Here is a 23758-nt window from a genome sequence, read left to right as displayed (position 1 = left end):
TTGAAGTCAGATGTATTGTTTGGGGCCCATTCATAACGGCACTGCTCCCCCGCCCCCAAGTGATTGCTGCCATCGTTTAGATGTGTGGGGAATCTCATGAATCGTGGGTTTTTAGTTTCTTTTAAAACTCAGGGTTCTTCACGCACCCTCACCTTCATTTCACCCTTTGCCCGGAGGGTGTGTGTAATCTTTCAAGCTACTCCATGTTACTCATGGAGAGTCTACATGGTGCCGTGCCATTTGAAGACAATGTGGTTCTTGGTGTTCATTCTCCCTGATGGACTGGTGACCCATCTGGTAAGTGAATGTGACCTAGAGTGGGGACGACACACCAAGGAAGCCAGTGATCGCAGCTTGAAAGCATCTATTTATCTATTTATCAGAGTATGTGGCCTGGCCACAACCGAAGATTTATTTGGGGCCTCCTCTGAGCTGGCTGACCTGGGAAAGTGGCCTTGCAAAATGTTTTTCTCGTATCTTTTGATATAATTTGGTATCTGTCTAAATAAATGTTCCGGAGCAGATGGTTAAGGAATGTCTTATTATATTCTTGGGCAGACTCTGCCCTTGAAATATTTTCATTTAATCGTCATGTTGGAAGGCAGCAAACAGTAGCTTTATTATTATTTTTTTTTAACACAAAATGAATCACTCACTAGGTTGGTCTTCTAGCAATACGTTGCAAACCTAAAATGTATACAAAATATAAACCTTTTCTGGCCTGTTCTTAGGAGGAATTTCTGCACAGGAACTCTTTGTTTCTGAATCCCCGAGAGAAGGCGATTTGGATGGATGTATTGGACGGTGTCATCTTGAGAGATAGCTTAGGGGTCTAAGTTCAACATGTTGTCAACATTTGTCCTCTGCTCCTAGACCTGATGAAACCACACACACACACACACACACACACACACACACACACACACACACTGCTATTTCTTCATTGCTTTCCATGGTATCTTATCATTTCCCTATTAGCACTCAAAATCAACAGCCCACTGTACAAAGTGTTTCGTTCCGAAGCTGATCACGAGACAATTGTAGTTAACGGGCATGTGTATGGCTGCCAATTTATCTATTGTTGATTTTTGCTTTGTTTTTGTTTTTTTAGGTGCACTTTTCGAGGAGACTGCACACATGCAGGGAGCCTTGAAAACTGGCTGGATATTTCATCTGGACCTAAAAAATGCCCTAAAATTCAGATCATTCGAAACCTCAGAGAGAGGGTAAGGAGAAACGTTTTTGTCTCCATGATATTGTCTTATATAGCACAGCTTCCTTCTGGGTATAAAGAAGACTGTTTAACAATGAAATCATCTTAGCAAGAGAAGTCCATTCATTCTGTTGGTGAACGGCAGGGCCTACCAGATGCCATCCATTTGCAAGGTGCCAAGGACACAGTGATAACCTAGTTAAGGCACAGCCCTCCCCTGCCATGGGGTTTGCCATCTTGCTAGGTAAAGACAATCTTCAGTAGTTGAAGATGTATTTTTTGGATACACCTTGATTTTCAAAATAGCGAAAAGTAAGCTCAGACCTGTGGTCAAGCAATTCCCGCAGCGTGGCTCACGGTGGGACTTGGTTTTGATCAGGCAGTCTTTACACCACTGTGTTCAGCCTGTGAATTAACTGTCCGTAGGCAGAGTAACGCGGGAGGACGGACAGAGTGGACAGGTCCCCTGGAGAGCTCTTGACCTGCTATGAGAGAAGGGACATGAGGAACATCCTGGAGCAGAACTCTCCCTGTTACACATGCCTACCCTGCCCCGAGGGGAACAGAATTCCCTGCACACTACTTCCTGTAAGGAGACATTTTTCTCCCTAATCACGGCTCTTGTGTTATGAGTAATTGTACAGGGTCCCCGTCAGCAGCCAGTTAACCTGTCTCTGCACGCTCTGTGTTTCGTTTGAATGCCACATTAACAAGGAAATGGGCTACTTTCTCTTTCCACTTTGCCATTTCAAATCGCAAGAACCATGCCACTTAAGATGACTTAACATTTAATAAAGGAAAGCCAGAGCGTTTAATGACTGGTAAATAATAAAAGAACCCAACTTTCCGGCCGTGACCCCTCAGAACGCTTGGGCTGACAGTGACTTGCTCTTGTCACTTTCAGCCGTCTTCTGGATTGAGGCCGATGGCCAAAACTCCAGACACGCGCCTGCCAGCTCGTTCCGGGGGGGTCAGATTCGGGGTAAATGGAGTTCAGCCATCCATACCCAGGAATAGCCAGATTCTTCGCTGGTTGGTCTGAAAAAGCAGCCGACTTTGGTGGGACGTAGTAGGCAGAAAGTATTAATACGTTTTGATATTCTCAGGACTCTGATAAGGGTTAGGATTGCGCAAGCTATTTTTCCTTTGTCATGAAAAGAACCCTTACAAGTAACACTTTACCTTTGTGTCATATGAAAAAGCAGTTTGTAAGTGATACTTATAAAATTAGCTTACCGATCAAGGGGTGCTATAACTAAATCGCTACTTATAGGTCATCTGGAACCTTTCAAAACATGCTTAGACCCAGTAAGGAGTAGTGGATCACGCCTGTAATCTCTTGGGAGGCAGAGGCAGGAGGATTTCTGTGAGTTTGAGAGCAGCGTGGTTTCCACAGTAAGTTTCAGGCCAGCTAGGATTCCACAGTGAGAACCCTGTCTCAAACAAGACCAAGTCAGAAGGCTTGCAGACGAGCAACCACTAGTTCTTTCTTCCCCGCCCGGAGTCCCCACTGTGGCTCACCACGGGTCTGAGCCGAGTCTTCCCACACAGTCATGAAATCACTGTCTACAAGTTAGAGACGAGAATTTAGTTAGTACTTCAAATTTACATTTTATTATTTCACGTGTGCTGTGCATGCCACGGCGTGGATGTGGTAAGCGCGCTAGTGGAGTTGGGTCCCCTCTTCACCATGGGGATCCAACTCAGGTCCTCAGACGTGACCTCAAGTGCCATTTGGCAATCTCACTCACTTCAGCTAGTCTTTAAAATGATCTCTGGACTCACACCCCCTAGCCGCCAGCCAGGCAGTATCCGTGAGAGACCCAGACCTTACGCGTGCCAAAGGCAAGCGTTCTATCACTGAGCTGGATCCTCCTTGGCTCTGGATTGATTCTTTTGGGCGTATGGCTAAGAACTCACCCCTCTTCTCCCCTCTCTCTTCCCCTCTCTCCCTCTCTCTGTCCTTTCCACTTGCTCTCTGCTTTACTGCTGAGCTACACTCCCAAATCCGACTCCTCTTGATCATGTTATTTCAAAGTATTTTTCTTAGTTCATGGCTGGCCATCTATGACTTCCCTGAAAGCTTGTGCCATTGTTTCAACAATACCCGACCCTTACCTAAAGAGATGACAGTCTGTGGTTGTCTCCAAATCAATCTATTAGCTAAGGTCAAAGACCATTTGCTTGCTGCCCATCACTCCTGGTAACATTCTAGTGCCTTTGCAGGTAATGGGGGGTAGGGAGGGGAGAGGAAAAGCCCATAAATTACAGAACCTTTGTTCATCAGAAGAAGCATTATTTCTTTATACAAAACAGCTAGCAAATAGGGTATCTTCATCTTCACTGAGGAATACATAATTAAAAGAATTAATTAGAGTAGTTCCTGTTCGTCTAGGAGGGATTTCTCTGAGGTTTTTGTTTAGCGAAAAGAGCAAGAGGCTATTGAACAGAAATTTTCTGTTTGTGCACATGTGTCTCCAGGTGATTATGTGAGCATTGTGTTAGGGTTCTCTAAAGAAGTATAATTTAGAGGGAGGGATGGTGGGATGGAACAAGAGGGGACATTGTGTGTGCATAATGAACACATATATACATATACATATATATACACACATATAGGTATTAAAACGTGATTTATTAGAATGGCTTACAGGCTGTGGTCTTAGAAGTTCAAAATTGGATGTCTCCCAACCAAAAGGCCAGCGATCTGGTTCAGTACATGAGACTGAATGTCTTCACAGTCCCAATCTAGTGCTGGAGTCCCAGGGAAATTCTAGAGAGCTGCCGTTCTTCCATCTACTTTGGAATCCCAAAGAAGCAGTCTCTAATAATAGCAAAAGAATGTCTCAGCAACAGGATGGATGAACTTGCTAGCAAGAGTGAGAACAAGCAGGCAAAATGTAGACGCTTCCTTCTCCTATCCCCCTTGATATGGGCCATCAGAAGGTGTGGCTCAGATCTAAAGCAGGTCTTCTGACCTTGAATTCAATCAAGAAAATCCTCACCGGTGCGCCCAGTTGCTCGGGTTTGAGTTGAGTCCACACACAGTCAAGTTGACAACTAAGATTAGCCATGACCAACATGGAGAGCAGTACAAAGGCTTTGTATACAGTTGTGGGCGTGGCTTTCCCAGTGGAATGACAAGCTAGAGTTAATGGAGAAGGAAGGCAACTAAAATCTGAATCTGCATCATCAGGTAGACATGGCCCCATAAACAAGAGCAGTGCAGTAAACAAGTAGAAAGGGATTCGGCGTTGACTGAAAATTGTCCACCAAGAAAATTATGACAGAGGAATGAAGTCATTGTCCACAGAGCGACCTAAGGAGAGATGGTAGAGAGACCCTTCCACAAAGCAGAACGGAAAGAAGAAACTCTCCTAGCATTCATTCTGTCAACAGTGTTTCTTGTCCAATCACACTAGAAGCAAGTATTATAAGTAATTAGGAATGAAATACAGAAAAATGTCACTGTTTGCTAATTCTTAGTTGTTGTATATATTCTAAATATATACATTTAAAAAACTGCTCTGGGAGTCCAGGCTGTCACTGGGTAGGAGAGCACACACTTAGTGTGAGCAGCGTCCTGGTCTGAAAGGGGCTTGCTCTGATCCATAGCGCCCCCTGAACTTAAAAATATCAAAAAACATTGTGTAAATGAATCTAATTACATATGTTGAATTAATACTCAAATACCAACAATCATACTGTGTGTCAGATAAACAAACTTTCAACCTCTATTCTTTAAGGAAAAGTTTCCAGATGGTTGGTGGTGGCTCACGCCTTTAATCCCAGCACTCGGAAGGCAGAGGCAGGCGGATCTCTGAGTTTGAGGCCAGCTTGGTCTACAAGAGCTAGTTCCAAGACACGCTCCAAAGCTACAGAGAAACCCTGTCTCAAAAAACCAAAATAAGAAAAAAAATTCCACTTATAAAAGCAATAGAAATATTTAGGGACACACTTCGGAGGCAATGTGTATTCCCTGTATTTAAAAGTCACTTTTATTATGAGATACTTGTTGGAGAAACTACCAAAGATAAGATTTGTTTGTTTGTTTGCAAAAGTTTGTCTTGGGTATTTTTTTCCTGATAGTAATTAGTGTAAAAACCCAAAACAGCCCTGTAGCTCCCATGTCACTATAGGCCTGGTTGTGCGAGCCAGGAACTAAGCTGACACTTAAAAACACATAGACAAACATAGAGACAGAGACACATAGAGAGAGACAGAGATGGAGACACAGGTCATTCTTGATACAAGAGTGCCAATCCCTGCCGCAGCTCCTGGCACCACCATGGTGTCCCCCTGGCCAGGCACTGACTGGGCCTGGGCAACCAACTCACAAAGCTCTGCTCCAGCTGCCTTTCTCCTTTCGGTCTGAGCTGCACTCGCTCTGGGTCCAAAATGGTGCCGGGAGCAGAGCAGAACTCTTTGAAGCAGGTTTGCTGCTCCGGAACCGCAGAAGGGACTCCACTTAAACAATCTTTTGGGGAATTTGGGCATAGCTTTTCTCTCTTAAACTACTTCCTGCTGAGCAGGGGTACTGCATTCTTGGGGGGGTACTTCACAACAACATTTCAGGGGGTCTCGGTGAGTCAAACCACATGAATCTGGAATGAATCCACAGGTTCTCATCCTCTGTGGAAACAAAAGCAGAATCTCTTTTCCAAAGCATCAAATTCTTAGGCCCATATTTTAAAGTCAAAATACCTTTCTTAGCAGTTCCCAGAATCAAATGTCTTTCTCCAGTCCAGAACGCAAAAGACAACACAACACAATAACATACATCTTTACTCATTCCATATTCTGTCTCTTTAAAACCTTACTCTTTTTACTCTGACTTTTTAAAAAACTTTGAGGCCTCCAGTTCACCTCCTGCCTCCTCTTCATTACTTTCTGGCTGGCCAGTCTTCCGGATGGCGTCCTTCAGAGAACCTCTAGTTCCCAATCCCAGTGGGGCCTCCACTTGTAAAAACCGAGCCAGTCTTGTAGTGACACGGAGCTACAGGACGGGTTTGGGTTTTTACAAATTAGGAAGCATAGCAGTGGTCTATCAAACCTACTTATAATTTGTCATAGTAGAACCTTATCAACTAAAAACTTAAGTGTATATAAACATGTAGAAGGTACCTGTGAAGGTAGGGAAGACATATATGTATATCTATAATCATCTCATGTTGGTTAGGAAAAGTTCCTTCCTACTACTTAATTTTTCTACATTTTGAAATGAGTATGGAATAATATGAGCTGATTTAGAATATCTAAAGTATATATATATATATATTTTTTTTAAAGTTTATTTAGGCATGAGAACTGTCACTTGATTGTAAACATACATTATTGCACAGATACATTGTATGTTTGCACAGTGCGTCTATACTGTTGGATGGATGTCAACAGCAATTCTCAGTCTGTTCTGAGTTTAAGATAGTGATGCGAACCCATAGAACAGAACCCAGAAATGAATATAAGCGTTTTAAAGATCAGATGTTATAAAATAAAGAGAAATAGAAGAATTTTATTAAAAAGCAATAACTTAATTATGGAAGCATTTATTTCATAATTCATGTTAAATATAAAAGTATAATTCAGGCTGGTGAGAAGGCTCAGCAGTTAAAAGCACTTGCCGCTCTTCCGGAAGACTGAAACTCAACACCTATATTGAATGGCTCACCACCTGCGATTCCAGTTCCAGGGGATCTGACATCCTCTTCTGGCCTCTATGGGCATGCACATGCGCACACGCACACATACACACACACACACATGCACACAGCACATACTTATTCTCACACGTATATACATGTCAATTAAAAAAATCTTGAAAAAATATAAAGGAAATATAGTACAATTAAGTAAATTTACATAAAAATACCACAGAAAATGGAACCAGACCTCACATAATTTCAAGGTATGATTATTTTCTTAGTGCTGACATATGTAATGGCAAAAGAAAACTATTCATACAGTCAGTTTACTTTAAAAACAACCTTAGACTGGAGGTATTGTTCAGCAGTAGAGGGGTTGACTAAGATGTGTAAGCCCCTGGCTTGAACCCCAACACTAGCAATAAATAAATAAATAAATAACGATACAAGAGGGAAAGATTTAACTAAAGTGTATACCTCTGCAAAGAACTTGCCATAGCCAGAATCCCTCAAGATAAGATAATAAAGCTAGGGGGAAGAAAAAGAAAACCATTAAGATACCAAAAAGCCAAGTGGTCAAAAAGCATATGTTCTCAGAGCAGATTCAGGAAAGTAGCTATGAATATGGAAATATGTTCAACCTCACTAGTTATGAAATAAATACAAATTAAAGCGATCATAAGTTATGCTAACACCCAGTGTTGCTGATGCCAATTAGCACAACCTTTTCGGAAAGCAATTTGGCAGTACATTTCCAAAGTAATAAATATACTCAGTTTGTTTAAATCACTAATTCCAGGCATGGAATCCGAGGGAGCAACCTGAAAGAAGAAAACCCTAAGCAGAAGCCGCTTTGCCAGTGGCATTTATAGCATTAGAAACCTGTTTGGCATTATAAGGAGAAAAGTTAAGTAAAATAGATACTTGTATGTCAGCATGATGGAGTGTTGTAGAACAGCGAGTTCTTCCATCCGGTGTTGGTGGCCATCTGATTGACATTGCCACTATCCCTGGAATCCCATCTGACCATTGTAGCATCCTTCCCTCTTGGTTCGGCTGTTTTTAGGAAAGAGCCATGAATTTAGCAAGGATGCTCATATTGGGTTTATGAAGCTCTCTGAGCTGCTTTTCTGTTCCTCTCGTAAAGCACCATGGCCAAGGCAACTGGAGGAGGAAGAGTTAATTTGGGCTCAAGGTTCCAGGGGGATAAGAGCGAGTCCGTGATGGTGGACTGGTGGCATAGTAACCAACAGGAGGCAGGGGGTCGGAGGCTGAAAGCTTGTCTTGAACTGGAAGCGTGACGCAGAGAGAGCAAACTGGAAACAGCACACAGCTTCTCTCTGAAAGCCTGACACCAGCCCCAGCACCCCAGTGATGAACTTTCTCCTGCAGAACTGTGCCATCTAAGCCTCCCCCAGACAGTGCTGCCAACTGGGGACTAAGTATTCAGATACCTGAGTTCTGGGACATTTCCCACTCAAATCACTGTGGAAGCCAGAGTTTCAGCTTCTTAACCACTCACTTGCCACCCAGGGTCACATAAAAAAAACAAACCTTGGTTTCCTGGCTATGAGCTCCTCCCTCTGTACCTGAAACAATATAGTGTCTCCTCTGTCTGGGTTAACCCCAACTGGCTTCTGCCTCACTGACCCTTGACCCTGTTCTTGCTAAGGTCACTGCTGACCTCCGTAGCTATTCTATAGTCATTCTCATACCAGGCTGATTGGCACTGTTCTTTTAAATATTTAATTAATTAATTAGTTAATTAATTATTTATATTTGTTGACTTATATGTTTATATGAATGCTTGTGTTTGGCTGTGCATACCTAGAGGCCAAAATAGGGCAGGAGGTGTTTCCTCTTTCATCACACTTCATTTATTATTCCTTGAGACCAGATCTTGCCCTGAACCTGGGGCACACACTTTCTTGGTGTAGGCTAGAAGCTAGCAAGTTCTAATGATCCTTATGGGTCCACTTGGCTTAGAGCTGGGGTTATAGGCATCTGCAGGAATGCCCAGCTTTGTATGTGTGCACTAGGACCCAAACTCCATTCCTTATGATTGTGGAACAAGTACTGGCTGATTCTGTGTGTCAACTTGACACAAGCTAGAGTCGTCAGAGAGGAAGGATCCTCAGTTGAGGAAATGCCTCCATGAGGTCCAGCTGTAAGGCATTTTCTCAATTAGTGATCAGTGGGGGAGGGATCAGCTCTGAGGATGGTGGTCCAAAGTTCTATAAGAAAGCAGGCTGAGCAAGTCAGTAAGCAGCTCCCCTCCATGGCTTCTGCATCAGCGCCTGCTTCCAGGATCCTATCCTGTTTGAGTTCCTGTCCTGACATCCTTCAGCAATGCTGAAGTGTGAGCCAAATTAACCCTTTCATCCCCAACTTGCTTTTTGGGCTTGGTGTTTCATTACAACAATAGAAACCCTAACTAAGACACTCCTTTTGCATGACACACCATGTCTTTAGTTACTTTTCTATTACTGTGACAGACAGACAGACAGACAAGCAAACAAACATGACCAGGGCAACTCAAAAATAAAGCATTTCATTGGGATTACAGTTTCAGAAGTTTAGAGTCCGTGATGATGGAATAGAGGTATGATGGTAGAAACAGCTTAGAGTTCGCATCTGGATCTGTAAGTGGGTGGCAGAGAGAGACACTGAAGATGGTATGAGTCTTTAGATCCTCAAAGCCCACCCCCCAGTGACAAACCGCCTCCACAAAGGCTGCACCTTCTAATCCCTCCCCAAAGTTCCACCAACTGAGGGTTGAGTATTAAAATAAGTTACGGGTGCCATTCTCACTTAAAGCACCACACACCCTCTCTTTCTTCCCGTCCCTATGTTCCAGACTCCTGGCTGTCACAGCACAGCTCCTTGACTCTAAACAGATATATAAGACCCAGTGTGGACTCAATCCTTTTGCTCTACTTTGCCCATATAATCCTATTCACTTCCACGGCTTTATATATCATCTGTATGTTTATATCTCCATTGTGTAGGTTTTTGTCTCATTTGTGTCTAGCCCACATTGATCCTCTGACCTTCAGGGCCAACTTGATATATCTTCTTGATGTCGTACAAGTATCTTGAACTTGAGATAAACTCAAAAGTGAAATTTTGATCTCCCAGCCTTCCATTCCCTCAGCAAGTCCCATCTCAGCATGGAGTAACTCTGGTGCCTTCATCTGTCCATTTCCTCACCAGAATCCTTATATTCACGCCCTTCCTTCTAATCCTGCTCATCCTATCTCCAGACTGCTTCCCGAATCTGTTTCTATTTCACCGTGCTACCATAGCCCAGGCTTCTGTCATCTCTTGAGGGTCTGTGGATGCCATGTGACCTCCATTGCGAGTCTAGCGGGATGTCTGTCTGTCTGTTAGGATAAACCCTAGAAAGACGAGGACTATAGCTGTTTAGCTTGCTAGGTCTTTTTTTTTTTTTTTTTTTTTTGTGCCTTGTACAGCATTTGGCCATGTTAGGAGCTTGTTTATTTATAGAATAAATAAGCAGAATGGTTTCAGTTATGTAAAAATTTTGCTTGCGAGAACTGGAAGGAAATGGGGAATAATTAAAGAGCTGATGAAAACAGGATTTAGATACCCATTTTTGATACTCTTGTTGAACTGATCAAGTATTATACGCACATACATAAGAAACACATAGTTAGGCACCAGCGTGTGTGAGGTAGAGAAAATTGTAGGCTAAAGTTGCTGGCATGACTGAGAGCTCAGTCCCCTGTGAAGATGAGCTAGCAAGAACAGTTTGCTATGCTTATGTCTTCTGGAGTCTGTGGAGGTACATACCTGTTACCGCAGCTACTCAGAGGCTGTGGCAGGGAGATCACAGATGGCAGCCAGCTGGGTTGGTAATGTGCATTAGTGGCAAAAGGCTTGCCTAGCATGTACAAGGGAATGCCCTGGGCTCAACCCACAGCCTCAGAAATAGGTAGGAAATGTCTCCTAGAGACGCATAGACTTCAGGCCAGGTGAACTCAGCCTGGAAGAGACTTCCCAGGTGTCCCAGGTCCTCGTTCTCCATCACAGGTGACAGGGTCACCTCTTCCTCCCCTCCAGCTTCCCAACTCCCAACCCATCCTCCTACCAGGTTTCTTCCTATGCCCGATGTCAGTGCATCTTCTAGCATTTAATTCCTTTAATTTCCTTTCTCAGTGGGAGAGATAGCTGCCTTGTTGCTTTAGACATACCATTTGGAGAAATTTGGTTTAGCACCTTGGAATTTCAAGGCTTTTTTGTTGTTGTTGTTGTTGCTCCTACAAACACACTACACCTTTGCACAAAACGCAGACACTCACAAAACCCTCTTCCTGTATATCTCTTGGTTTATTTAACCACACAGTAAAACCATAGCTAATTTTAAAAGCAGATTGAGCTATTATCTGATAGCATTCATAGGAAGTAATAAAGAGGTGACAAGGGCATCTTAACCCCGGAAGATCAAGAAACACCCTGTTAAATAAACCGCAGCCTACAGCCATGCAGATGAAAATAAAATCCTGTGTTTGGGTGGGAATGTTTAGTGATGTAGGGATACATGCTTGGTAAAATGTATGTCCACATTTGCTATTCCAGTTAGATACACAGTCGCCTTAGCATCTTTTGGATAAAGTAATTGCTAATCTCCACAAAGGATGAATAATGTCTAGGAATTCCTATGAAGATAAATAAGGAGACATTTGCCTTCCCAGATATTTAAAGTAGTAAAAACTTAGTGACACTGGAATAGAAATAGATCAATAGATTTTTGAACAGTACACTTTAGGAAATTGATTCCAAACATGCTATTTTATATATTACAAAAAGGATATCTCAAGGGCCACCAGAGAGACGGCTCAGCAGTTAAGAGCACTTGTTGCTCTTGCAGGTGATCCTGGTTTGGTTGCCAGCACCCACTGGGCAGATCATAACCATGTGTAACTCCAGTTCCAGGGGTACTGCCTTCTTTCCTCCATAGGTACCGGGTACATACAGGCGCATACACACATGTACAGGCAATACATTCAGACACCTAAAACAAATAAGTCTAAAAAGTTTCCTCAAGTTAGAGTCTTGGCTCAGTGGGGAAAGGAGAGGCTTTGTTGTTTAATAAATGGTTGTGATATAGCTAATTAGCCATCTGCATAAAAATAAAATTGGATTTTTATCTCATACTATATATACACACAGATAAATTCCAGATAGGCTAAAGATGTAAGTTTAAAAAAATAAAATAAAACAGTAAAGATGGTAGGACAATTTAATCCTTGTCTGTAAGCTGGAGTGGCTGAGGCATTTTATAGTCAAAACAAGAACTCCTCTACTTGATGACAGAAAGAGATGTTGTATAAGGGCCAAGAGCTTATACAAACAGAATGAAAACAGACAGTAGATTATGAGAAAGTATGTGTCAGGAATATGACAGATAAGGATTAGTATCTACACCATGTAGAGAGCTCTTAAAACTGATAAGAAAAACACACAGAGCAGAAATGTGGTCAAAGACTCAGAATATTCAATTCATACGAGAACAAATCAAATAGCCCGTAAAATATCTCTTTCAATACACCAGCTCGCTAGAGAAACGCTCCCTTCTAGGCTATCTTAGGTGGGGTTTTATTGCTGGGAAGAGACACCATGGCCATGGCAACTCTTACAAAGGAAAACGTTTAAGTGGGGACTGGCTTATATTTCCAGAGGTTTAGTCCATTATCATGGTGGGAGGGAGGCCTGCAGGAGGCAGGCAGACATGGTGCTGGGAAAGGAGCTGAGAGTTCTCCATCTTGATCCACAGGCAGCAGGAAGAGACAGTATGCCACACTAAGCCTGACTTGAATTCCTGAGACCTTAAAGCTCACCCGCTAGTGATACACTTCCTTCAACCAAGCCACACCTTCTTCAGCAAGGCCACGCCTCCTAATAGTGCCAGGCTCTGTGAGCCTATGGGGCCATTTTCATTGAAACCACTATACAGGTCTAAGAGTGACTTCCCATAAGTCTCTAGGGGGGATATCAGTGATATAAACTAACCACATGATACGTGTTCCTCCCCCCCCCCCCCCCCCCCCGCACAGACCACAGTGACCATTGTGGGAAGCGTCTCAGCAAGACACTCGGAGTGCGTGGTGAAGAACGCGGACACGGGCAAGCTGCTCTGCCAGGGGAGAAGCCAGATGAACCGGACCTGTGCCTGCAACATCCCGAGCAGACCCAGCTACAGTAGGTGTACACCTCTGGGCATTGTTACAAAGTCAAGAAGCAAGAGCACCTCCTGAGTTCAGTTCCTGGGGATCAGCATAGCGACCCTGTCTTCACTCTTCCTCTCCCTCTGGTTCCCACCTGGGTCTTCACTACTGCTCCATGTCCTGTGTCGACCCCAGCACCTCACTCTCAGATATGGCTTGGGGAGAGCAGAATACATTGGCTAGGAGAGCCTAGAAAAGCCGGACACCGTTAGGCTGATTCTATCCAGGTAGCTGAAATAATTCAGAGTTCAGAAGAGCAGGAAGTTCCTTAGGCGGGCTGAGAAAACGTGAGTTCAATTCATTCATTCATTCATTCATTCATTCATAAGGAAGTATGACTACCTATGTACCAAGTATTGTGCTAGGCTCCAGGAGTATGGAGATGAAAACACATTAAGGTGACCCTTGCTCAGAATCCTTATAACCTGTCAGGGTTAAACTGTAGTGTATAAATGTTGACGTACAATGTAGTGTATAAATGTAGAGATATAATGCGGTATATGGATACTGGGAACCCGTAGCCCTAAAGGCACCTGGGGTGGGCAAGGATCTCTGTCCGGAGTAAGTGTTATCAATCTTAGAAGAATGAAGGGTGGGAGAAAAGGCTTTGATTCAAGAACTGCGAAAGGGTCTATATGAGTAAGGCGAGCGGGTAGGGTCAGGGCAGGGGTAACTGGACGGTAGGGGAGATGAAGGACCATAGAAAGCTATGTGAGACCCAGGCTCTGTCCTGGGAGCGATTAGGGAATGCTGAGCGGTTGAGTTGCAAGTCGCATAGTCAGGTTCATTAGCAGAAAGACACAATTGTGGGTCGTCAATCCCTCCCACTGGAATAGAAGCAAGCCCCATGGGGCAGGGACTTTAAAAACGCTTTTGAAAAGTTCTCTGCTTGTGCTGAGAACTGGGTCTGGCCCAGTGTGTTCATTTATAGTCAGTAAATTTTTAGTAGTGGATGGACAGATGGATGGCAGTAGATGGAGCGGGGGGGGGGGGGGAGAAATGAAGGACTGAAATACTTAGTCCCCAATGAGCAACTAGTAGAAAAGCCATCACAGTGGTCCAGATAAGAGAGATTGAGGGCTGGAATTAGAGACAGATGGATATGAAGAGATGCAGGGATGTCCAGGATGCTCAGAGAGTCTGTTAAGACGGGAAAGACTTGAAAGAGTTAAAGTAATGGTGTAGGTCTCCTGGAATGTGTGGTGTGATCATATTGGAGCTAGGTGAGTTGTTATGGGCAATAGAGTGAATATTGGGGTGATGTACAAGCAAATAGGAACTCACTGCTTAGCTCCAGAGGCTGGGGGATCCCCAGCCAAGGGTGCCAGAAGATTCGGTGCATAGTGAAGGCTCACTCTCAGCTTCAGAGATGATGCTCCAACCCTCTCTTATCAGGACACCAATCCATTCATGAGGATGAAGCTGTCATGATTAACTACCCCAAAAGGCTCCACTTCACAGTATTATCAAATTGAATATTAAATTCCAAAATAAAAAAATTAGAGGGCACACCAAACACTGAGACCACAACAGTCAATTGACCCTTCACCCCTCAAGAAGGAATTTGATGTATAAAGCCAGAGACATGAGCTAAAAATAGTCCTTTGTAGCCATTGGGTCTGAATGCTTAAAAAGCATGTCAATTTTCTACCTTGTCACCACTGGACAGATTTTAAAATGCACTTCCAGTTAAATTGGATCATTAAAGATGCAAATCTTGCTCACCTATAAAATGTGACTTTAAAGTATCTGAGGCCAACTTATAAAGTTAATGGGTGTCACTATGACCTCCAACAGCTGCTTTTCCTTCCCTACACTCAGCTGAATGGAACAAGTTCAGTTGTCCACATTTCAGGCTCAGCTGTCTAAAGTCATTGACTGTTGTGGTCTCAGTGTTTGGTATGCCCTCTAATTTCATGGGCTGTGTGTGTTTATGTGTGTGTGTGTGTGTTGAGATGATCCCACAATGTAGTGAATCCTCCCAACTCAGCCTCCTGAGTGCTAGAATTAATTATATATATGAGTCATCACGTTGAGCTTCAAGGGCTTACCTCTACTATTAAGTCCTGTTTCCCATATACTCTGAAACATTGGAGAAAGGTCTTGTTTCTCCCAGACAGCCTCCTTGGTCTGATCTGGCCTTCCCAGTCATGCTGTCACACCTTGGGTCTCCACAGGCACCCCTATCTTGCACCCAAATACTACACAGAGCTCAAACGACTCCCATGGTGTTCCCTTGACTTCTGTGTCTTCTTCACCTTGGCTATTTTACGTCTTATAGGAGAACCGTAAGTGCTTCCAAAGGAGAGATCGTGAATATTCATTTCCCTGTGAAATTTCCAGCATTCTGTGCACGGTTGGTGCTCCGTTAAGTTTGCCTTCTGCAGGCGTCCTCCCTGGGCACTTGTCAATTCTATGGAAATGTATTTTCCCTGGGAGTCCCTTGGTGCTAAATGGCCATGTGTTCGTTTCCATAACATGCATCAAGTGTCTGTTCAGGTGCTCCAGCCAAGAGATCATGTCAGCCCTCCAGACCTCCTTGTCCTGAGAACAAAAGATTATCATTTCACGTAAGCCCCACTTGACGTGAGCAGAATGTGGTACGGAATTCTAGCCATTGGAGTGAGTCTTTGTGATGGAGAGCAGCATCTCCATGAGGAATCCTTAGACTTTGGGTGTTGACAGAGGTTTCTGTCCCAACAGGTTCCGCAGTCGTTCATTCCCAAAGAAATACACAGAGGTCTACATTAATCATAAACTGGTTGGCCTATTCGCTCAGGCTTCTTATTAATTAATTCTCACATCTTAACCCATAATTCTTGTCTGTGTTAGCCAAGTGGCTTGGCCCCTTTCATCAGTGAGGCATTTTCATCTTGCTTCCTCTGCATCTGGGTAATGACTGCAGACTGAGCTTTCCTCTTCCCAGAATTCTCCTGTTCTCGTCGCCCCACCTCTACTTCCTGCCTGGCTACTGGCCAACCAGCATTTTATTAAAAATAGTACAAGTGACAGGATAAAAGACCATTGTCCCACAGCATTTGGGAACCGTGCAATAATAAAGCTTCAGGAAGGAACTTAGGGATATCCACAAAATCAGGTCACAATGTCAAGACTTCCCTTTAATAAGCCCAGTGGTCCATGAATTCTTATAAGGAAGAAGATATTAATTCCTCTGTACTAGTGCTGGTCCTTGCTTGGACATAAGAGGACTTGAAGGCTATTGCTGTGGACCCTGTATTCAAGTGGTAGTCTATGTGTTCATCATGTGGGGAGGGGCATTACAGTATACAGGTTCTGAGACCCAACTTAGCTCTGCTGAGTCATGGTGCCTTGGAGTATAGCCCTGGTATTGCTATAGCCCTAAAGTTCTTGTGGTTCTGATCGACAGCTGAGTTTGGGTATCAATGCCTCAGATCCAGCAGGGTGGTTTAAGGAGACACTGAAAGCAGCATTTCTCTATTGCTGACTTCGCATAGGTTTTACCCTCATTTTATTCTTTTGGAGTTTTCCAACCAACGGATAAGGTTTTCAAAAGCAAACAGCAACAAGAAACAAAACACCGTCATTTGACAACAACTGACTCCAAGGAGATGACTGAGTCTCACTGCAGGGTACCACCCTTACGGTTGTTAGGTAAATACTTACAGGGCCTGGCTCTTTCTGAAGGTGCAGGGTTTTCTTTTCCAACACGCCGGCATTCATATTCTAGGCACTTCTTGCTCGGTGACTTGTTTTATTCTCACGCCTTGGCCAATTACAAGCGGAGGTAGTGATCCCAGCGAGAGCATGGGATGCAAATGGCCTGTAAAATGGCTTTTCCTGGTGATTATCTGTGGGTGCCTTGGAGCTAGAATCAGGCTCAGTCTGTTTGGAGGCTTGCGCTGTGCACTGTGACTGCCTGGCATGAATGGCCCACGGGGAAAGAGCCACATACTGACTCAAATGTTGGCGAACAGCTGGCACACCCGAGCCCTCTATGTTGAGAAAGCGAGAATATTTCTTTCTTATTTTGCATTTCCAGCTATGCTTGACTATGGCGGCAACCCACGGCGAATGATTCCTTTTCCTTCCTTTCCTCCAGATGTCTTTGTTGTCAATGCAACCTTCTCCTTCCCGTCTTGGAACTTATCAGAGAGATTCAACTTTACCGACTGCACGTCATTAAAAGAGTAAGACTGGCTTTGAAATTTAAGTGTTCTCGTTGCTTTGAATTTATTTGGTTTACCCCTCAATTTCCTAAAGAACTCTTTGGCAGACTAGAACTTTCCAAAGTGCCTTTTGGAGCATGGCCTAACGGGAGCTAGGAGAGTCGCTGAGGTAATAAAGCCGTGCTTGCTCGTTCAAGTCCTAACAAGAAAACTGGAGCAGCTGAGGAGAGCGCATGTGCCTAGGTGTCTCTTTAACAGGGAAAGGTATTCTTTCCCAGAGGACTGGGGAGGGGAGAGTACCACTAGGCTCTCCTCCCATAATGCAAACAGCCTTGGAAGTTTGGCCAGGGCAGCATGAAGACTTCCCCTCACCAAAATGACATATTCATTTTGCTCTCTTTCTGTGGTGCTAGGGAATCGAACTCAGGACTTTGGGCATGCTAAACAAGCGTTCTACCACTCAGCTATCCCAGCCCGGTGTCTTCCATTTATTACCATTGGCCCCTTTCAACTATGAACCCTTTGAATTTGGACTCCTGCTACCTCCTGGCTCCTAAAGCAGAGTGGAGGCTGAGGAAACAGACCTTTGAGAGGTTCATCACTTCTGAAGCTGAGATGGAAGGAAGACATTAGTAATGGGCTGTGTTGTCAGAGGTCTATTTCTCGTTCTGGGGTATGATTGGCCAACAGCACATGAGAACAGCTTTCAGCCTGACCTGGAAGTGACTATAGGGGAAGTGAATTCAGACTTCTTTACCAAAGAAGGCCATTGAAAGGTGACCACACAAGTCGGGGGTCAGTGATGTCTGAGAAACGAATTTAGAGAAGAAAAATAGAAAACTTGCTGTTGAAAGCCTCTAGTCCAGTGATCAGCAAAAGAGGATGGAATAGATCTTAGGGGTGCAAGGAGAGTTGAACGATGCCTCTCTGGAGAACCCCAACTTTAGAACCCAGGTAGAAGGAAATGACTTACCCCAGGTCCCACGGCTAGGTAAGTAAGAGTCAGGCCTCAGAGTGTCTCCTCAAGGGAGTTGCTTGCTCTTTGGAAGCCGGCCTGGGGCCGGAGGCTCCCACCTGAAGCCGCAGGAAACAACTTTCTGCAGGTTAGGCTCTCCGAACGGAACGCTCCAGCGTATCTGAATTCCCAGCCTGGGTGCCTTCCACTGTATGGTCGCCACATCGCCAATGGCTGTGTTCTGCTCAGGCATCCCCTGGACAGCTTCCCAGACCAGCCCCCCCCCCCCATTTCCCCTCTATTTCTACCACCTCCTCCTCAATTCTGATCATTCTTATGCACGCTTTTCGAGCCCTCCGCAGTTACCTGCACACAATGGCTCATTTGATTAGTAGACACAATTCCTCCTCCATCTGATCGTAAAGCAAACAGTGCCCCCCCCCCCCCCCCCGGCCAGGTAATGCTTTGTGTCTCACAACGTGTAGCTGGCAGCAGAGCTGCTCCACAGGGTGAGGGCTTGCTGATCTGCTGTGTGGCGGGGGTGGGGGTGGGGGGGAAGATCCGTCTTTAGGTAGGGTTTACCTGAAGGTGGACCAATAGCAGCCATGTTCGGAAGCAGATTCTGTGGGTTCCTGTTATCAACAGACCTGCAGGTGACCCCAGCTGCAGGTCTCCATGGCAACACCTCTGTAAGTGTGATGATAGTCCGTCAACTCACAGGGCTTCCCAGAGAAGGGCACAAAGCCTGACTCTCTGCCCCAGCCTCAAAGGACCGCCCCTTCTCCCTCTGTCCATCCTGGGCTATTCGAAGATTTTATTAGTGGTAGTAGTAGTATTTATATTCTTTTATGTTCTTAACATGTAGCACCCCAGAGGGGAAATCTAGAAGATGAATAATCCCCTATAAAAAATAAGAATTAACTTGGTTTTCCATGTTGCCAGGTGCCCAGCATGTATCGGAACTGGCTGTGCTTGGTGTAAACGTGACAGAAAATGCATCCACCCCTTCGCATCCTGCGACCCTTCAGATTATGAGAGGAATCAGGTAAAGTGACATTTGAGCTATTACGAGGTTTTTCAGAAGCAGGTGCCAGTGCGCACCTAGCCCCACCCCTTCCTGTGCGTCTCACTCTGATGCTGAAGGGATGTTCTCCAATGCAGGAGCTCTGCCACGTCACTGTGGAGAAACCACCCACGGCCCCGGGAGGAGGAAGAGTCAAGGAGAGTAAGAGTAACAGAACCGACCACTCTTCGCAGGTCAGCTTCGACTTCTGTGTTAATAATGGGGGGAAAGAAAATCCCCTTTGATTTTGATGATAACAACTGCTACTTTGGGTTTCTTTTTTTTAAAAAAAAAAAAAATCTCCATTTTACTTACAACCCAGATTCCTTCCACAACCTTTTCTTTGAGGGGGTTCATTTTTAACCAAGTTTCACATAATTGGCTCAATACATCAAAGACTTCACACGCACATAAAAGAAATTAAAACTTTGTAATTATGAAAAATGATGCTGTTCCGGTAGAAGCAGGATTGCAAAGGTGACTTTGTGGCTCACTGGGGGAAAGTACAGCTCACAGCTGAGGCAGCCTCAGTCCAAACAAGATAATACGGTTATACTTGCGACTGGGGCTGTGTTGTGAGGACGGGATCTAGGCAAAATATGCAAACTGGCCTGGCTTAGCTTTCTTTCACTTTGTAGAGCTGATCAAACCCGTCATTAGTAATGCCAAGATAGGGTGGCTGCAGAACGTGTCTAAGAGAGACACTCTTTTCAAAAGTGCTGGGGGGTTTTCCTATGCAAATTTCCCGGAATCTCCTTTTGCTTTCTTCCTAGTTCCAGTTAATCACCCAGCTCAACATACCTGTCATGTGTGACAGGCAAGGCTGTGAGCGTGTGAATAGTTGTGAGCAGGACACAGGTGACTGTTGAGAACACAGCTCAGGGCTGGCTACCTTCAGCTGACAGAAGTTCATTAAGTGTTTACCTGTGGTGACACACACACACACACACACACACACACACACACGTGCGCGCTCGCACACACACAGACACACACACACACAAGGCGGACAAGTTCCCTCTCTTACTCTCGTTGGAGTCTGTCAGAAACAGACAAATTAAGAACAGTGTTGGAAGACATTCAGAAGGCCCAGCTTTCCATTTCGTGCCTAATCAGTGGCCCCGACTTAGCCATTTGCAGCTATTAAGGTCAAGTGTCAATACAAATAAGTAGCACCTTTTTAATCGTTACTGAAAAGTTGATAGTAACTTTCAGTGAATTAAGTAACGGGCGGAGGGCCTGTGAATCCAAATGGATTATGCAGTTAATTAAAGCATTAGAGAATCTTGGCGTGCCAATACCTCTGGCCTGTGAGTCTCTGAGGCTTAATTAGGTGATGGGCTGCTTCTCTGTCCTCGGTGGTTTGTAAAACTAAGTCACAAGTGACAGGAGCTCGGGTGGAGGACACAGAAGCTTTTTTGTCTTTTAATTACACTCAGTGGTGGTCTTCTCAGTTTTGGCAAACTACGTGGAACATCAAACTTACCGTCTTGGCCATTTTGAGTGTGCCTTTCTGTAGTGGGAGTTTGCCCTCACTTTTCTGGTGCACCCTATCACCAGAATCCTTTACATCCTGCTGAACTGAAACTCGACACTCATTCAATAACTCCCCTCCTCCATCTCCTTCCTCCCCCCTCCCCAGGCTCCTGGACCTTCTATTCTACCTTCTGTCTATGAGACATAACTTATCGTGGGCCCCTCATGGAAGTGGATTCAAGTGGTTTCTCTCTTGTAACTGGCCTGCTTCACCTCTCATTGTGCCCATGTAGTAGCATGGATTGGACTTTCTTTCCTTTCTAAGGGTGAATACAATTCTAGTATATGTATGTGACATTTTATTTATACATTCTTCCATCCACGGGCTCTTGGTTTGCTTCCCCAACTTAGGAAATCTGACACAGATGGTTGGAGGCATAGGTGTACGGCTGCCTCTTTCGAGCCACCGGGTTTCATTCTTTGGTTCAGCAGCAAAAGTTAAGACTCCTGGGTCATGCTGTAATTCTTTTTTTATTTTATTTTTTCTAAAGAACGACCATGCTGTTTTCCATGGTAGTTTCACTAGCCGAAAGGTCCACTAATAGCACTCAGGGGTTTCTGTTTCTCGAGGCCTCCCCAACACTTACCTTTTTTTGTGTTTTTTTTTTTGTGTTTGGTCATTACCAGACTCGCAGATGTGAGGTGAGATTTGAGTGACTTTGGCTTTCTTCTTCTTGCAGTCGGTGACACCTACACCTTTTTCCTTTGCTTGCTTGATTGCTTGCTAGTTGGTGCCCTCTGCTGAGCCCCTCCCCCTTCTCCGTGGTTTTGATCGGTTAACTTATTCTTTGTCCATTGGATATAAGAAGTATTTTCTAGGTTTTAGCCCTGTATCAAATATAAATATATCATTTGAAAATACTTCTCTCAGCTCTGTTTAGTACATCTGTGGGGTGTGTGCGTGCATGTGTATGTGTGTGTACGTGCGTGCGTGCGTGCGTGTGTGTGTGTGTGTGTGTGTGTGTGTGTATGCATGCATGTATAGCTGGATCTCACACCCAGGGGCTCACACATTCTTAGTGAAGCACTCTACATTAAGTTACATTGCTGGCCTCATTGTATTCTTTGATACATAGAATTTTTAATTTCACTGAAGTCCAAATGGTCTTTTTTTTTTTTCTTTTTTTTTTCTCTTGCTTTGGGGGTCAGGCGCAAGAAATCACTGCAAAACCAATGTGATGATCCCTTTCAAACATCAGATATTCTTCTTAGAGTTTTAACTCACTCGTGCATACCTTGGCCAGTTCGTGAGTCATCTTTGTCTGTGCAGTCAGGTGAAGTCCAGTCATCTTTCTGTGTCTGGATACTCAATTTTCCCAGAACCATTTCTTGAGCACCCTTTTCCTGGTCCAGTGACCATCATTTGGGCTTGCCATGTGAGGCTTTACTTCTGAGGGTTCTTTTCAGGCCCATGGCCCTGTGTGTCTGTCTTCTTGTTAGTACCACATTGTCTGAATCTTACAATTTTTCAGTCTGTTTTGAAATCAGGAAGTATGAGCTTTCTAAGGTCTTTCTTGGTTTTAAAATTTGCTTTATAAGAAAACGATCCAGGAAGTAGAAAAAGACAAGATCTCCTGAGTAAATTGGGAGCATGGGGACCTTGGGAGAGGGCTGAAGGGGGAGGGGAGAGGCAGGGAGGGGATCAGAGAAAAATGTAGAGCTCGATAAAAATTAAAAAAAAAGAAGAAAAGAAAACAATGCGTGAAACTTTGACTCAGTTTCCTCTGATCTACCACCTAGCAAAATATAGCTGAAGATCTCAGCCCTGCTAATGATGTTACAGGTCAAGGTGTAGGAGGTTTACCGCCACAGGACTTCAGGCCCCTTTCATAGCCCCATCTGCTGCCTCCTCCCTCCCGCCCACCAGCTCTTGTGCACAACCAACATCTGTATAGTCTTGTCACTTCAAGAATTTTATGTAAAAAGGATCATCTAGATGTACCCTTTGGAAGATTAGTTTCCGAAATTACATTTATCTTTATGGACGCATAAAAACATAAAGAGTGTCCGTATTAATGGGGTGCCACGTGACGCGATTACCTGGAAATTCAGCCGAGCGCTTGTGTGTTATCAAGAACGCTGCAGAGCAGTGCAGGCAGCGGCCTTTGTAAATGTCTTCAAGAGAGGAGGATGACGTAGCCGTCGCATCTTGGCTTCCTGTACAGTACCTTCCTGTGCCTTCTAAACTGTGAAACTGTGGTTTTAAAAGTAGGGACACCAAGAGAGAAGGGCGAGTCGGAAAATAATTCGGGGCCAGGTTTGCCTTGGGTGCTTCTCTTTGGATTGCCTTTCTACGTTTGGAGAAAGACATTTTATTGATACTGAAATATTTACTTTAAAGAGGTGACTCAGAGCAGGATCTCGGGTTTGGCTGTTAGGGAATGGTGCGCTGCTTGGCATTGGAGAGACGTCCTGTGCTCTGTAAAACACTGCTGTCTTTTATTGTCACAAGAATGTGAAACTTTCGGGTGTACGCTGTTGGTTTCCATGTCCGCTTCGTGTGGTGGATCCAGTGGTTCAAGCAGAGCAGCCACTGAGAGCTTTGCTTGAATGCATCTGTGCACATCGCCCGCCCAGGCATCAAATGCTTCCTGCTGGTCGGGCACTGGGAAGGGAACAGGTGCCATCTGAGGCTGAGCTGGAGACTATGATTCCTACAGGAAGTTAGGACGCATCTGTTAGATGTTGTCATAGTGACTACATGCATACCACGTGTGGTACACAAATGAGTCAAGTCCCTCTCTGGCCATGAGTCCTAAGAATTTTATCCATGAGCACATACATAGCAATACATGATTTAAATATCTGTGTATAAATAGATGTACATATACATAACTATACATATAGATATATGCATGTGTGTGCATGTGTATATGTATATATACATATACATATATAGGACAGAACTGAAAGTACAGAAACTCAAATCCTGGCTATGCCCGGGGTCTCAGGC

General features: G+C 44.3%; 1 protein-coding gene across 1 annotated transcript in view; it reads left to right on the top strand.

Annotated features, from left to right (window-relative positions):
* Plxnc1 (plexin C1) overlaps positions 1 to 23758 on the top strand; it is a 152530-nt gene that overhangs the window by 62961 nt on the left and 65811 nt on the right. Inside the window, exons 5-9 of the mRNA XM_038314540.1 lie at positions 1112 to 1226; positions 12933 to 13077; positions 17185 to 17272; positions 19149 to 19251; positions 19368 to 19463. Of these exons, the coding sequence (XP_038170468.1) occupies positions 1112 to 1226; positions 12933 to 13077; positions 17185 to 17272; positions 19149 to 19251; positions 19368 to 19463 (547 nt within the window). The remainder of the gene's footprint in view (positions 1 to 1111; positions 1227 to 12932; positions 13078 to 17184; positions 17273 to 19148; positions 19252 to 19367; positions 19464 to 23758) is intronic.

This window comes from Arvicola amphibius, chromosome 17 (assembly GCF_903992535.2).
Source record: "Arvicola amphibius chromosome 17, mArvAmp1.2, whole genome shotgun sequence".
NCBI classification, from domain to species: Eukaryota; Metazoa; Chordata; class Mammalia; order Rodentia; family Cricetidae; genus Arvicola; species Arvicola amphibius.
The sequence above is the reverse complement of the archived record's forward strand: the minus strand, read 5'-3'. Positions and strand labels throughout refer to the sequence as shown.